The 17,683-nt window shown below is 37.8% G+C and overlaps 1 protein-coding gene across 3 annotated transcripts in view; it reads left to right on the top strand.

Annotated features, from left to right (window-relative positions):
* LOC120533958 (mucin-19-like) overlaps positions 1 to 17,683 on the top strand; it is a 114,961-nt gene that overhangs the window by 28,769 nt on the left and 68,509 nt on the right. For all 3 annotated transcript variants that reach the window (XM_039761113.1, XM_039761114.1, XM_039761112.1), the window contains exons 10-18: positions 4,773 to 5,001; positions 5,968 to 6,087; positions 9,343 to 9,463; positions 9,587 to 9,725; positions 9,867 to 9,956; positions 11,490 to 11,559; positions 12,346 to 12,483; positions 15,158 to 15,310; positions 17,011 to 17,105. In XM_039761113.1, coding sequence (XP_039617047.1) covers positions 4,773 to 5,001; positions 5,968 to 6,087; positions 9,343 to 9,463; positions 9,587 to 9,725; positions 9,867 to 9,956; positions 11,490 to 11,559; positions 12,346 to 12,483; positions 15,158 to 15,310; positions 17,011 to 17,105 — 1,155 coding nt within the window. The remainder of the gene's footprint in view (positions 1 to 4,772; positions 5,002 to 5,967; positions 6,088 to 9,342; positions 9,464 to 9,586; positions 9,726 to 9,866; positions 9,957 to 11,489; positions 11,560 to 12,345; positions 12,484 to 15,157; positions 15,311 to 17,010; positions 17,106 to 17,683) is intronic.

Here is a 17,683-nt window from a genome sequence, read left to right on the forward strand (position 1 = left end):
ATATAAATATACTTATACATATATACATATATACAGTGGTACCTCGGTATACGTCTGCTTTGGAATAAGTCCAACTTGGTATACGTCCTGTTTGGACACAAAAAGTTTTGCTTGGTATACGACCTTTGTTTGGAATACGACTCGCGTGCTAACCTTGTTTACCTCTCTCAAGACAAAGCCACGACTGCCCACGATCGTTAGTGCGCCAGTTGCTAGCATTCAGTGAACAACCCGCGCTATAACTCTCTGTGAACTTTCACGGGTCCACAGCTCCTGTTAAAGTCCAGCTTTAAAATAAATAATCACCGCGCTCGCAGCTTGGTGAGGGGGCGTGGTGGTTATTTGGCTGAAGGTTGTCAGGGCGATTAGCGATTTGGGCGTTTCTCACCAAACTGCACTTGTGAGAGACCGTTCGCATTCATGATTGTTCCCGGGGCTGCTTATCTTGATAAACAGAAGCGCGAGTCAGCTAGAAGGGGAGTAAAAAGAAAAAAAAGATGGGAGGTTGAGTGAGTGAGAGAGAGAGAGGGCTGCTTATCTTGATAAACAGAAGCGCGTTGGCTTGAAGGGGAGTAAAAAGAAAGAACGGACGAGAGAGAGAGAGCGAGAGCGCGCATGGATGAAGTGGCTGAAGCAGGCAGACCGAAGGTCAGCTGCAAGTAGGACGACTCCCCAGTTGAGAAGCAGGCACCGGACTTCTTGTTTTTTTAAAGAATGCTTCCCGCTTTTAACTTTGTTGTTTTTAAGAAGACTTTTTTCTATTGTTTTTAACCTCCACGTTTCACTTCTGATTTTATGGATTATTTATTAGAACTTTGGAGACTGTACTTTAATTTGAACACCTTGTTTTGTTAATTGCAAAGCAATTAGATGAAATAATTGAAAATGTAACCTCAATTTACTTTTTAATAACGTCTTTGTTTTTCACAATCGTAGATACCGTTGTTCTCGGCATACGTTATGCCACCTTCATACTTTTCAACAATCAATTCAAATTTACATGAAAAAACACAAAATTATGTCAAAATTCACAGAGTTATAGCGCGGGTTGTTCAGTGAATGCTAGCAACTGCCATACTGACGCTTGTGAGCATTTGTGGCTTTATCTCAAGAGAGGTAAACAAGGGTAGTGTAGTGTTCTCTAGATTGAAGTAGTGACACACTCAGAATAACGTTTCGAATGCTGTTTATTTTGAACCATGTTTAACCAACTCTCCATACAGAGTGCCTTCTAAACCACACCCCTCCCTCCGGCAGTCATACGTCTCAAAAGACGCAGACTATAGCAATCAATACCCGAACATAAAGCAATGGACAAAAGCATCATTGAACAATCATATACTGTACACCAGGTACAGACTTCACACACTTAAAAAGGTTTGGGTCAGCCGCTCTTATAATATTCCTGGCTGCAAAATGGGTTTGAATAGCACAGAGATGTTCACAATACTAAAACAAATACAATACAAAACAGAACTGACAAGGGTTTGCAAAGATGGCGGCTTTAACGGATCAGACCGGAAGTGATGTTCTTCTGACATCAGTCTGTGCGCCGGAACTGGAAGTTACATCATGCTGAGTGCTGGAAGCGACGTCATCAGCTCTGAATCAGACAGGTTTTCCCATGGCTGGTCTGTAGAGATAACAGGAGGTTTAGTGCACCCTACCACCCCCTGGCCTGGCATGGAATTACCTTTGCTTGGTATATATATATATATATACTTTGTATATATATATATATAGGGCACTCCCACTGGCCAAACCTGACACAGACTAATGCAGGACACAAGTGTAACACGTGTGCTTTTATTTTTTCCTGTTGGAAACACCTTCCCCCATTTCCCACCTGTTCAACACAGTACATTCTCTCTCTCAGTGTGCCTTGCCTCCCCATCTCCTAATAAGCTTAATCCTCTTCCACCCAACTATGGGTCCCTGAATGTATTGAGGCGGCCCCTTTTATAGGGCACCTGTAGGTGCAGGCGTGACGGAAGTGCTACTACCAATGGCTCAGCAAATATCCAGGCGCCTCTTGGCAGGTGCCACATGCCCCAGTAGGGTTAAGCTTCCATTCTCCAAACCCATGGCCCTGCTGCAAGCCAGTGGGGCTGCCCTCTAGTGTACTAGGGGAGGTAATGTCTCGAATATGCTCTCTCCCCCAGTCCTTCCATTATAGGGTCATCCGAGCGGGGCAAGGACCCTGGCTGTCTGCCAATATATATATGGAAGCGAAGAAGTTTTCCAAAACCTGACAAGAGTCTTTATCAGAGGAAAATGATTAGACATACAGGAATCAAAAGCAATATACAGTAATCCCTCGCTATATCGCGCTTCGACTTTCGCGGCTTCACTCTATCGTGGATTTTAAATGTAAGCATATCTAAATACATATCACGGATTTTTCGCTGGTTCGCGGATTTCTGCGGACAATGGGTCTTTTAATTTAGGTTACATGCTTCCTCAGTTTGATTGCCCAGTTGATTTCATACAAGGGACGCTATTGGCGGATGGCTGCGAAGCTACCCAATCAGAGCATGTATTACATATTAACTAAAACTCCTCAATGATATAAGATATGCTTCCCGCGCAGTGCATGTTTGCTTCTCTCTATCTTTCTCACTCTCTGTGCCTGACGGAGGGGGTGTGAGCAGAGGGGCTGTTTGCACAGAGGCTGTTTGCCTAGAGGATACGGATGCTCCTCTACAAAATGCCGCTTTATTGCGGTGCTTCGGCATACTTAAAAGCACGTATTGATTTTTTGATTGTTTGCTTTTATCTCGCTCTTTCTCTGACATTCTCTGCTCCTGACTGCGCTCCTTAGAAGAGAAGATATGTTTGCATTCTTTTAATTGTGAGAAAGAACTGTCTACTTCGTGGATTTTCATCTATCGCGGGGGGTTCTGGAACGCAGGAGGTATTACTGTATAGCTGGTGGAGGGGTAGGTTGTAAGGTGGGATGGATTAATAAAGGGGTGTTTGGAAGGTGTTGGTCATTTAGTCTTTTTTTTATTATTTAGATGTTCTTCTCTTTAAGCCTGCATATGCTGGGTTCATGTACCATTGTCTGTTAATGGTGTTTTCAGTAGAGAGCCACAATTCAGCCAGTTCTCTGGAACTCTTAGTATTGGCCCGGAATTTTACTTTCACAGTGTCCCAGTTAAACGTTTGTCCGGTGAAACCTTATATGTGTGTAAATCAGCGACTGTGCAACTTTCCTTCTTATAGCATTGCGATGTTCCTGTATACGTGTCTCAAGTCTTTTAGATGTCTTTCCCACGTATACTGCTGGGCATGCAGTGCATGGAATGCTGTAAACTGTGTTTCTTGTCTCCGTGGTTGACTTTTTGCTTTTAGCATTGAAAAGGACAGTCTGTGAAGTATTTGCCAGTTTCTTTGCTATTTTAATCCCAGATCTGGAGAGGATCCCTGCTGTACTTTCAGACACTCCACAATGATAAGTGAGGGTGTGGTAAGTGTGTTGGGGGAACGAGTTGGAGTCCACTGTTTGCTGAGGTCTGTTAGGCTTTAAAGGATCAGTTTAGATACAAAGATCTGTTCTGATATATACTGTGCATCCGCTGAGATACATCTGTTTGGATATATAGGTTAGTTCAGATATATACATTGGTTTGAATAGAATGGTTTACTCGCAGGCACAGCATAGCCAACTTGTCTTAACATGAGAAAGGACTAATAAGTACCCACTGAACCAACATATAAATATATTCAAACCAGTGTATATATATTCAACCAGATGTATATACTGTATATCTGAACAAAAATATATATCTAAACCGATACAAGAGAATAAAGAAAAATATTAAAATGTTAGTTAATAAAAGGCAACAATGTTTCTTATATGCTACACTCAAAAAGGATTCTGAAAAATAAGTAATGGATGGCACTCTGGGTTTTACTTGTCCCTTCTCACTTTAATGCAAGATATCGCTTACTTAGTTTTTACTGTGTGTGTCCATTGGTGCTTGTGTTTTGGGGGGTGGCTGTTTACAATATAATATATAGAAATAAACATTAGTTATTTGTGAAGCAGAAATAATCTAATAATTTTCTATTCCTGATCACTGATCAGCATTCAGAAATCATTGTTAGTTGATCTGTACTGACTGAATGTAACCAATTCACCAAATATCTCAATCACAATCTCATTTTTTTCCTTTCTTCTGGTTTTAAGAGACACATCACACAGAGAAATCACATCCACATACATGTATCTGCCAAGGGTGATCACTTATTCTCTCCATGAAACATTAGTTTATCATTGACAGAAAGCCATGCAGTGATTTCAGTTATTCCTTATCGGTAGTGTTTCATTTAAGAGTGGTCGAGATCAGGAAGGGGTAAAGGATTCGGCCCTCTTTGTGTAGAGAAAATTGGGGCTGCTCAGTTTCTTGTGAATGCAGATCAGTAATTAGAGATACAGAATGATTGGAATATTCATATATACAGTATATGTGAATATGTGTGCCATTAGTCATTTAGGTGTGTGTTGAGACCATAATGTGTTGTATATCTATTTATATTTCCATTTATTTATTTACAGAGCTTCTATGTATCTATCTTAGTTGTTTAGGCCTATTCAGTGGTAAGCTGTCTTTCATCCACAGGCAATGGGAAGAGGTTTGTGATTTTGTGCATTTCACATTAACAAATGCAAATATTATGATCAATGCATGCTGTTAAATTTGAAAGTATGTCTTACCTTAATGCTGCTTCTGTGATTTTCATATCATTCACATATTTTTTTTTTTTAGACATGTAGGAATATTATTTCAGAGTACTTCGTTTTCTACTGCATACCAGCACCAAAAGCAGTGGCTTATGAAAAGCAGTGTGCAGTAGATTCTTGCAGTTGTGCTGACCAAACTCCATGTCCGGCATTGTGTGCATTCTTTGAAGAAGTAGTTCGTCAGTGCCCTCTTGAAAGACTCACAGCCCTTTATGAAAGTATCCCAAGGAACTGGAGAGAAGAAACCAACTGCCGTAAGAGATAACTTAATTATTATAACCATATTTGTATATCATTACAGTCACTGAAATATTCTTAATGTATCTGAGTAAAAACATACAATAAGTCAGTAAAATGCAAAAATAACTCAATCATGTTATTCAATAATTTTAGTTTTTTCGTCAGTGAAATATATTTCTGGTCAATCCTATATAAAAGCAGTTGAGATTGTCCTTCCATTCCGTGAGTGCTACGCAGGTGCGGAGTTTCACACATGCCCCGTCCATTTTGCAATGCACGATGGGATTTGTAGTTTTGTTTTTCCAGGTAAAAGATGATTTTCTACTCCAGACTGTGCGAGTAGCACAGGTTTTCACACACGCCCCGTCCATTTTGCAATGCATGATGGGATTTGTACTTTCGTTTTTCCACGTAAAAGATGATTTTCTACTCCAGACTGTGCGATATCTTCTTCTTCTTTCTTACTATATAAAAGCGGTCGGGATTGTCCTTCCGTCCCGTGAGTGGAAAGCGTAGCGGTATTCCGCTTATCACAGACTTACACAGACTTGCAGCTTGTGGTACGAAGCGACATGATGTGAGCAGAGTTCTGGTGCTCCCATCGTTCCCTTGCTTTTGTGCGCGATGCGCTGGAAAAATAGACAAAATTATGTCTCTGGAAATAATTAATGTTGATGGAGTACAAATGCCTCACCGCGTAGTAAATATCAGGGGGGTTCAAAAGGGCGACCGCAATATAGAAAAAAAGTTTAAATTTCATCACAAAAATAACAGAAACTATGAGTATTAAAGTAATACCGCTCAAATGCAATATAACCAAATTAATGAGTTTGTATAAAATATCAAATTGATCTACATATTGAATTGCCTTAAGAAGTGGTCAACTTAAAAGGCGGGTCAGCCTAGTATAAAATATTGATCGGAATCTTTTAAATTGTACAGTTTTAATTTAGTACCATCATTTTTCTTTCTTCATGCAGCAACCCCTTCTTGCCCTGGAGACATGATCTTTACAGAATCTGGCCCTGCACAACCCCCAACTTGCTCCAACCCATCACCTACTGATACGAAAGAAACAATATCTTGTCAATGTCCTAATGGTAAGAGGAAAAATGACAAAAATGTTATTTGTGTGTTTGTTTTTAAGTTTTATTTTAGCCTAAGAGAGATCTTTGGTTGCCACATGAGTTTTGCTCTTTGACTCCAGCTGGTGCCCTTGTAAAGTACAGCAGCGACTCACTGATGTAAACTGAGATTGAAAAAGATAATTTGGACTTGCAACTCATTAATTTGGGTTATTTTAACCTTGTCAGTTTTAACCAGGTCCCTCCTAAATATCAGTAGCAAATAAATTGCCCTACCAGAGTTAGACATATTCTGCATCACTGCTATGCAGCTATTAAAGGATGCTTATCATGCCTTCTCGCATGACCCCCTTGGTAATTCTGATCATTTTATCATTCACCTAATTCCTGCTTACAAACAAAAACTGAAAACTGTAAACTCAGTAAAAAGAGCAGTTAAAAAGTGGACCAGCAAGGCAATAGAGGAACTTCAGGACTGTTTGCCTATATAGACTGGAGTGCCTTCAAAACAGCAAACTCCAACATTAATAAATGTCCTGATGATGTAACTTTCATATATTAGTTTTTTGTAAAGATATTTGCATTCCAAAAAACAATTGTGAAGTTTAGCAATGATAAGCCTTGGCTCACCCCAGGGCTTTGACAACTGCATCAGAGCAAAAACGTGTGCTTTCAGATGTGGCAATCTTGAGGAAAGCCAAGTATACCTCGGAGAGAGGGATCAAAGGTGTTAAAACAAAGTACTCATATACAGTAAGCTACAGGAACAATTGTCTGCAAACAATAGCACATCAGTTTAGAGAGGTGTTAAACAGGTCACTAATTACGAGAAACAAACAAACAGTTCTGCTGATTCCATTCTGGCCAATCAGTTAAATCATTTTCACCGCCACTTTGAAACACAATAGGACATAAAGCTACCTGAAAGTTTCACTTTTATCACTCTACACTTCTCAGTTTCCCCCTCCTGTCATCACTGCAAAAGACGACTGCAGCTTAATCAAAAATATTATAAAAAGCTGCAGGACCAGACTTTATTCCCCTTTTCACACTCAGGCACTGTACAGACCAGTTGTCTACAGTATTTGTAGACATTGTTTAACCAATCTCTGCATCTGTGCACTGTTCCTGTCTGCTTCAAGACCTCCACCATCATACCATTAAACAAGAATTACTGAATGACTAAAGATCAGTAGCTTTTACCTGTGTGGTAATATAGACCTTTGAACGCCTTATTCTGAATTATCTCAACCTAAAAAAGACCTCCTGGACCCATTTCAGTCTGCATACGGAGCATACCAGTCTGTGAATGATGCAGTGAATTTAGTTCTGAGCTTTATGTACCAACACCTTCATAAGTCAGGGGCATATGTGAGGATCTTGTCTGTGGACTTTAGCTCTGCTTTCAATACAATCATCCCAGAGCTCCAAGATAAGAAACTCACCCAGTTCAACTTGCCATTGGATCAATGACTTTCTTACAGATAGGAAACAGTTCATGCAGTTGGGCACACATTTCTGACCCATTAACCCTGAGTACTGGTGCACCACAGGGATGTGCCCTTTCCCCACTACTGTTCTCACTTTATGCAAACGACTGTAACTTTGGAGCTTCATCTGTCAAACTTCTTAAATTTGCAGATGACATCACACTGATAGGCCTCATTTCAAACAATGATGAATCCATATACAGACAATAGGTGGAAAATCTGACATTGTGGTTCAGGCATAATAATTTTCACCTTAACATTCAAAAAAATCAGGAAATGATGATAGACTTCAGAAAACAGACATCTGCTCCCCATTCACTTGCCTTAAATGGCTCAGTCATTGGGATGATAGTATCATTTATATTTCTGGGCACTGTGCCGTCACAACACCTTAAGTGGGTAAGTAACATCAAATACATTATTAAGAAAGTCCATCAGAGAATGTTCTTTCTGCGTCAGTGGAGGAAAATCAATCCCCCACAAGAAATATTGGTCCAATTCTACACAGCCATCATTGAGTCCATTGTGACTTCATCTGTAACTGTCTGGTTTGGACTAAGACCAATTTGCAGTGCATCATCAAAGCCTTTTGCACCAATGCTATCAAGACAAATTCCTAGCACACATTAGTTTAACTGGTCCATAACCTGATTTCTGATTCTGTTTCTGATATTACCAGCAAACCTTCTTGTTATAGTGCAGTTCTGTAATGCTAAGATCAACTGGGTAACGTGTACATCTCATGGATGCTAGATGGCTGAACCATTAATTCTTACTGCTACCAATGGATAGAAGCCACACTCAGTTGTTCTGTTATTTCATTTTGAAATCTATAGATTCACATACAGAGAAATAATAATAAAGTAAGCCATGGTATTTTAAAAACACATTACTTGACACAGTTGAACCTTCTGTAATAGAGTTCCTGTCTATCGTGTGGGTACTTTGAATGTTTATTATACACTGTGGAAATTATAGATAGTAATTACTGCCATTGTTAAATACTGTCGCACTATGCTATAGTATTACATATTTTTCTGTTTTTGATAATTTTTCTAAAACTGCACCACTACAAATTGCCAAACAATATTTATTGTCAATATAGTTATTGAGCCACAATACAAATAAATTCAGTGCAGAAACATCAGTACAAAACAGTAAAACACACATGAGTTCTAAGAAACAGCTATTCTTGTTGTTATGAATGCAAGATTATGGGGTTGCCTTCTGAACCTGATGTTATCTGCATATGGTGCTGGTGTTAAAACTACCTGGAAATTGGGCAGCATGTCCCACCTTATGTGTATCAGGATCCCTGTAATCTCTTTGTAAATTTCTCTCTTCGTCACATACAGATGAACTGACTGGCAGAATGTAGAAAAGGAAATGTTCTGGGAGAAGATAATCAGATAAGCTACCTTATTCAGCAGCATAAAAACTAATAGTTTTGACACTATGTCCTACCATACATACAGCAGTTTGAGGACCCCTGTGAATCTACTTCAGGGAAACCAGTTATGGGGCATCCCTTCCCATACTTGCTCCACACACCTTTAGACAGACCACTTACTAAAAATTGTGCTCATTTCTATAGGCTGAGAAATGCTAAATTCTTTACAGGTCATTGTCACCTGGGTCCTTATAGTTGGACTAATTATTCCATGTAATGCAAATATATAAATAAACACACTGAGTTATGAAGTTTACTTAATTTACTAGTCAGTAAACATCAAATTCCATTCATGCTGAATCATTAATTTGTGGGCACTTATTTTTTAAGGCACAATTCTTAATGACCTTGAAGAACAAGCCCAGTGTGTGCCAATAGAGCAGTGTCCTTGTGAATATCATGATGTTGTTTATCAATCCGGAGAAAGCCGTGAATCATTATGCGAGTCATGGTAAGTAGCAAATTAAAAAAAAATGAATATAATAATGAATAAGTGGTTTAAAGATTACTTAAATCATTACAAAGTAAATACATTATGTTTTAATAATGGTTCACTGCTAAAATTAATTTATAGTTTGTGCAAAAGTGGAAAATGGGAATGTGTACGGGAAAACTGCACATCTCGTTGTAAAATTGAAAGTGGCTCCTTCTTCACAACTTTTGATGGGAGATCCTACACAGTGAATGGAATCTGCACGTATGTCATTGCAACAGTGAGTATGAAAAACAAATGTTATCACAATATGCATGTAAGAATACTGAATTATATTTTTCATTTTTTGGTATATTTAGTGGTGTACTGTAGATCCTCACTGATCACTTAATTTTTTTGAATGGTTGTGTTTTAAATGAAGAGCCTGGACCAGATGTGGACTCTAACTGGTACTTTGGATCAGTGTGGCCAGAGCATATGCCTCACAGGGGTGCAACTTTTATTTAAATCAGTAAGTTTTTAACTTTTTCTATAACATATATACAGTGTTGGTGGTTTTCAAGTGGTAGTTTAAAAAAAAAATTGTGATTGCACAGTCAACATATTTCTTTACGTTTACCATGCTGGTGTGAACCACTCCAACCTGACACAGATAGGCAGAGACATGAGTTCCAGGCAGAGCACACGTTTATTCCCGTGAGAAGAGCTTTTTGCAACACAGCCCAGTGCAGCAGTAAGCAAAGTACACAATACTTTCTTTTCTTCTTCTCTCTTTTGGCACTTCCACTCCTCTTTAGCGAACTTCGTCCTCTTCCTCACGACTCTGGCTCCGAGTGAAGGCGGGCAGCTTCTTTCCTGGGAATGCCCCAGGTGATTCGTTAGCAACATCTAGAGTTACTCCCAGGTGAGGTGAAAGCCCAACATAGCAGGCCTCTACTGTCTCAGCAGCTCCCCCTAGCGACCCCCACGGAATCCAACAGGACTGCATCAAGCTCCAACTCCTAGTGTGTCCTATGGGAATCTGTGGTGCCACAGCCACCAAGGGGGACTGCCCTCTAGCGTCTTGGGGAAAGTAATACATTGTGGATGCTCTCCCTCCCGGTCCTTCTAACCAGCTGGTGCCCTGGCCAGGTAATATTTCTGGCCATCCATCACAGTAGATAATACAGTAAACATGATGTGTGCCATTGGGTTTTAGGGATTAATGACTAATGTACTATGACATCTATTTCAATGTTTGGTTAAATGCTTAGTTTCAGGGTAGGGTACACTCTGTCTGGAATTAGGATGTGCTTGTGTTTATGTGGATATCATCAAGTCATTTATGTTTTCTTCATTAGTTAAAAAAAATTCTCTTAAGGCAGTAATACATTACACAACTGTCAGTGGGCATGTATGTAAGGATAGTGATTTCCTATGCCGATTCTTGTTCTTTGTCCATTTTTGCCATTATATAGGGTCCACCTCTCTGTGAAACTGACTGGAAAAGCAGCTTTAGAAAGTGACAGGGTAAAAGAAAGGATAATTGAATGATTAGCTATAATAGGATATAGCAGTTGTTATTGTGTTCATTCACTTGTGTTCTATTTGAAGAGCAGAATTCAAGATGATCCATTTTCTATTATGACATTTCTTAACATCTTTGTTATCTTTTAGTCTTATTGAATTTTCTCACTAGATTGATTCAAGAAGGTATAGGCCTTTCATTTCAAAAGTATTTGTTACTCTCACAGTCCTGCTCATCGATTCTTTTAGTGTTACTTCAAATCACAATTTCAGATGTCTCTAACGTGGTTCATTTTTCCTTTCTTAGTGTTAATGTATCTTATTAATATTAATGATTTAATTGTTGCTCTGATTCTTCATATGCCTTGTTAAAGAACTTCTTCCTTTGTGAATGCATCATCCATAACTTGAAATACTTGTTTTTGAATACCCTCATATGAGCCCATGCTGATTAATCTTTTAAAAATGCCCTGTGAAGCAGCATGTTCATTATTCAGAAATAAGATTATTTGATAAAATGTCACTCTTTTTTTAACAGATTACATACAGTTTCTCTAGTGAAAAAGTTGGAGTTGGTTCTAAAATAATCACAAGTAACTACAAATCAGGTAAAAAAAGGTTACAAATAAGATGATATCTATAAGTTCATTTTTTGTAATGTTTACCTATCTAATTTTGATGAATTGTCTTCAGGCATATGCCAAAACTGATTAACACATCACATTCAGTTATGTACATGGGCAAAGTTATTAATAACAGGATCAGGTAAGCCTATTCAGAATTACAAAACAACTGAATTAATCGATGAGTTTGCAAGCATTACTAGATATTATATGAGCTGGTCTATTTCTGTCAAAATATGCTATATACAATACAACTTCTTCAGATTGCTCCACAATAGACACATCATTTTACCTAGTATAGTGGAATTTATTAGTGTGTTCTTCTTAAAATATGTTGCATTTAACTTCAGCCATACCACTTCTATCTTACATTTAAAGCAATTTCCGTGTTATTGTAGCTCATTAACATATCTGAATTAAGTTAGCACTACATTGGTCAACTATAATAATAATAATAATAATAAATTAAATTTAAACAGTGTTTTTCTAACCTACTCAGAGCACTATAAATAGACAGTGGGGGACCACTTCAACCTCCACCAAATAGCAGTGAGATAATTAATGAAATCTTGTACACATATTATGGTCATTTTTTGAATTCTTTGTATCAGGTTTTAAAGAAATGCAGTTAAAAGTATTGTTAATGTTTACATTTTAGAAAATGGTTAAGATTTCGTAATTCAAGTCAGATACAGACCTCTTTTCCTTTAAACACAATTTTATAGTAATAATATAGTTAAGGATTAATCCCTTACTCTTTTTACCTTTCAGATGCTGTGGCCATTTCCTGGCAATGTTCTCAATATATTTATGTGCAAACATCCTTTGCTATGAAGCTACAGATTCAGATAGCTCCAGTCATGCAGCTCTATGTGATGTTACCTGTGGAAGCAAAGGGCCTAATCAAAGGTAGACCACCTTTAATGCCACACAGAATTACTTGTGTTTTCTGTTAATTTGTGTATGTTACACTGTAAATATAATAAAGAAAGGGCAGGCATCCTGGCTGGGACAAAGGAAAGATTTATGCCCAGCATAATGGAAGGAGCAGGCAAACAGACTCGGCAGGAGCAGATCACCCTAAATCCCCCCGACCAACCCATGACATGTGGCAGTATCCCTTTGAATTAAACCTGATCAGGTCACCTACAAGGTGGCATGGGAGTTGGAGACTCGAAATGCAGCCCTGTTGGGGCGGTCTTTGTAGACCACTAGAAGGAGCTGTCGTGGGGGAGGACTACCCTGGCTTCCACACAACCCGGAAATGCCTGGAAATGTTCAGTGGGAAGTAGAGAGGAGGAAAAATTGGTGAATTTATTTGTAATGTTACTGTATCTGGTTATTGGAGGATTGTGGAGAGGTGCTTGTGAAGAATAACATTTACTTTTTTTTTATTCCAAAATGTCTGGTGCTTTACTGTGTCTTGGGTTTGGGCCTCTGTGGCGCCTCCTTGTGGTCACAATATTTAGTGTGATTATTAATAAAGAATAAGTTCTTTTAAGAATACTGAACAATAATCATTCTTTTTTAAGTATTCCACTGAGTTCAGCATTGGAGGTTCACATGATTGTAGCTGTCTTTTTAATTCTGCATTTCTTCTGTAGTGAAAATGTATTTTTTTCATGAAAGAGACATCATCTTGTTGTTTTCTCAATCATTAGGTGAGATAGGAGGGGAATCCATTTAACACTCTTGTTTCTTGTGTGTAAACTGCTCCAAGAATGATACTGGAGTGACGATTGACAGGGTAGCCCATCTGTCACTCCATAACACCGGTGTCCTAAAGTGATATCAATAAGGCCAGAAACCACCCAGTGTCAGGAAAACATTAGCAATTAATTATCTGTTGATGTTTTTGTCTTGTTTTGACATGTTTGTCATTACAAGATTACATCATTATGTCACCATTTTGTGCATTGGTATTTCCTTTAAACATCTACAGTACATTGACCCCCAGGTAGTCATGGGCACCGTCATTTTGTGTCATATTGCTAGGTAACACAATATATAAAGAAATAGCGCTAAAGGCCGACATCACTGCACTATAAAATACAGCAGTGTGCACAGTGAGGCATCTGTAGTTTAACCCAACAAATGGAAGGCCATTGTTAAAGACATAAGCAAAAGAAGAAAAAAACAAACTAATAGGAAGTGAAATGCTGGTTTCAAATATTGCTTTTTTTTGTTATTAAAGAATTTAGGAATGTTCTTTAATATGTTGAAAGATTAAGGAAGCTTTCTGTCTGTAACGATACTTCTAACGACTCTTAACAACTCTTTCACTAATCCCCCAAGAAAGAGCTGCTCAGTAAACCTTTGTTCACTATTACTCTCCCTGAATCCTTCTGAACACATCATTATTGAAAACATCTCGATCAAGATCTTAATCTTGATTTTTAGTATGAGTGCAGCTTGTGAAAGGGAAGCCTCACAATCCTTTATCCTTTTTTGTTTTAGGCAAAAGGTATTTAAAAAGTTATTATAGAAGTAATTGGTTTGTGGTGGCCAAGTGTACAAAGTGACATAACTTCTTGATCCATTGATGTTGGGCCTTCCTAGCACTGTGTAGCAGAATTCACCGAGTGTTAGATGGTTCAAAATAGGGAGAGAGAGCTGGGGTTGTAACAGTACCATTCCTGCTCAATATGAAAGGAAACAACAGCTTGGTATTTCAACTGAAGTATCCTGCCAAGCCTTTAATCACTCACTGAACGATCTACTGCTATTTCCTTTTTCTGTCTTATTGTGCAAATTCTCAACAGGTTCAGACAGTTGCCAAAGTATACACTTAAATCAAACACTAAGAAACACAGTAGTTGTCTGTCACTTGTTTACTTTGGCTTTCTATCAGATATCAAAGACCACTTTATAACTGTATTACAACAAATAGAGCTATTTCTTTTACTCTAGAAAATTATAGTATGTTTGCTACACCAAATAAATCCATCAGACAGTTAAGATCTTGTAATGCTATCCTCCTTCATTTTATGTTACTCAGCTCTTATTAAATGCTCATTTAGCTTTTTGCCTTCCATGATCAGAAACAGCTCTGTCCCTTGGTCAATTCATGATGCTCTGTATGTCCCACCTGAACTCTTACCTGTTCACGTTGACTTTTTAATTGCTATCTCTACATTTACAAGTTTCCAGACCTGCAGCTACTCATTGTAATTGTACTGTCACTACCTCAATATATGTTTTGAAAGCCCTGTCCATAATTATCAATGCATTCAGTTTCTTTTTTCAGTCACTATTTTGGTTCTATATTGTATACTCTTGTCTATACTCCTGAAGTTCTATACTGTAACTGTGCATAATATGTATAGCTCCTTTACATAATTGTTTAAAATTTGTCAAGAATGCTTCCAGAATCCTGATACCTAGCACTATTTTTAATATTTAACACTCAATTTGTATATTTGATATTGTATTGTAGTCTTGTTTGCTCAGCAATGTGCTGGTGCTATTTAAAATACTGTAAATATTGATTGATTGAATGTAGATTAAACAGGGTATTCCTTTGGATTTGAAGAAAATGGCATTTCAAAGCATGTTTCATTGGCATATTTTGATTTACTTGCAGGCCTCTGTGGCAACTACAATGACATAGTTACGGATGAATTCATGGCAAGCAGTGGAATTTTAGAACCAACTGCTGATTCCTTTGCCATGTCTTGGGCAACACAGTCTGAGCAATGCGAAAACATATACCCAGAATGTACTAGATCAGATTATGGTAAGTTTTTTTTTTTCCCCAGAATGTATATAAAACACATTCTAATTCAAGTAATAATTAACAGTGCTAACCATTTTATTTAAAATATAGTGGCTTTACTGATAGATAGGTGACTGCAATATTTACATTTTGTGTGTATCAGGAAGGGCAAGATATACTGATGTCCTATCAGATGTTTTTGTCAACCTTGTACTCTAAACTGCCAGGATAGACAATGGCCACCTATACCTCTGTAATGGAGTGAGTGGCTTCTTAAAAATGAATGGGGAGCTAGATGGAGGAACAGAGATGTATTGTATTGCGGGTGCCATGTTTTTCGTTGTATGACATTTATTACAGTAATATTTGTTCCCCTTTTATAGTATCACATACATACAATATGTAGCAGTAGTAGTTATGTGTGACAGAATGTAAATTTAAAAGTGGGTGTCAAATATGTGGAAAGATCAACCCTGGCTCTGAAAGGTTCTGTGTTGCGAATGAAAATAGCAGTTAATGTTATATTAAATACTAGGGGTACAAGCCCCCCGGCACTTTTGGTGCCCAACCACCAGTTACAGCCAATCTGCCGCTCACATTGTGAAGTGGGGGGCTGAACGCACCCTAAGGAGATACAGTCGCTCCTTTGAAACCCCCTCTTAAATGGTGAAAGAATGGGAAACAAATACTTTTTTTTTTTTACCTTCTCTTTGGTCAATCAACTGTTGGCTTGCTGCTGCTGCCGTGCTGCATGATCTGCATCTTGTGTGGCACTTTGAACATTTAAAATTCTATACAGCCGCTGTCCTACTCTTTGTCTTTTATTTCCGGCCCCAGGCGTGGTTAAGTTTCTTGGCACTCTTGGTTAAGTCTCGTCTCGCGGGATGTGAGTTCTTGATATTTTTTAGTTTCTAATTTAAAAAAGGAATAAGAAACTGAAAACTAACTACATCACACTAAAGTTCGATAAATTCTGAAAAGAATGATACCAAACATATATATGAAGGTTTTAAAATAAGCCCGATTTAAAACGTGACAATAAACATGACATAAAAATGTCACATTAAATCGTTGCACAAAATTGTTGCACTTTTAGGCTTAGGATTTTATATATAGAGAGAGTAGATATACAGTTATTAACTTCAAATACTTAAGGAGGATCATGAAATAGATTGCTCAATATAACAATACACATCATATTTAGGAGTTTCCACTTAATAATATTATGACATTGGATTCTGTTTTTAACTATTAAAATTGCACAATTAAAAAATACCCAATACCATGAAGATATGAAGCATACAAAAGGAAATCATAATTAAGTTACACAGTTTTCACATTTATGTTATGGGTATAATTGGTATGCCAGTATGATAATTCAGTAGTTGAATGTTACCATTATTTTGGCCCAAGCACAAATCACTGTGACTGACACAACAGATAATAATAAACCAAAAAAGTATACTTATAAAGAGGGCCTTTATTAACAGAGCTCTCTTGAATATTAATACGGTTGAGCCTATATCTGGCTCTGTGTGACAGCATACACTGTTGTATACATCACAGGAGATACATCTCCCTTGACTGCCTGATGCCCCTTCACAAAAGAAAAGAATGAATGGATGTATGTAATGCTTATAGTATACAATGCCTATGTTTTCTGTGTCTGTTTTTAACAATATTATGAATAGCTCAATAAATAATTATAAATATTTTTATAGCAAAATATGCCGAGGAACACTGTGCTGTGCTCAAGGATCCCCTTGGATTATTTGCCCAATGCCACTCCTTTGTTGAATATAACAATTATTATAAGGTAAGTCCCTTGAATTTCACTTTTACCTTTAGTGTACATATATTTGCATACTAGAGGTCAACAGAATTAAGTAAACATCAGTCAAGGGGACTGTTTGGGAAGAAATGTAACAGGACACAGGATTTCTTGCACAAAATTGATCCTCACAAGTGAAAAGCTCAGAACAAAATATAAACTATTTACTATTCCTCGATTACAAAAACTTCCCAGCTGATATCAGTCAGGCAGAAATTCACCAAATAAGAAACTCTTCAGGTAATTTTAAAAATTAATAACTCTTTACATGTGTGGTGCTTTTGGTGAGAATCTTGTTCCACTAGCTAGGAGCTACACATGAAAAGGGTCTGGATTGAGGTTTGATGCCACACAGAGGTGGCACCACCAGTGCCATTTATAAGTAACCTGAGCTACTTTGCTCTTTTACTGAACTTGACTCTACTGGCCATTGACCATTTGAGTAGAGTTTACCATAATAACTGAGTGTTCTAAGCATAGTATTATTTAAAATTGTAAAATCTAATAATGTATGAAAAATTAACTTAAACAGTTTTACAACACCTTTAATTATTTCTGAAACA

The sequence above is a fragment of the Polypterus senegalus genome, chromosome 8, assembly GCF_016835505.1.
Source record: "Polypterus senegalus isolate Bchr_013 chromosome 8, ASM1683550v1, whole genome shotgun sequence".
NCBI classification, from domain to species: Eukaryota; Metazoa; Chordata; class Cladistia; order Polypteriformes; family Polypteridae; genus Polypterus; species Polypterus senegalus.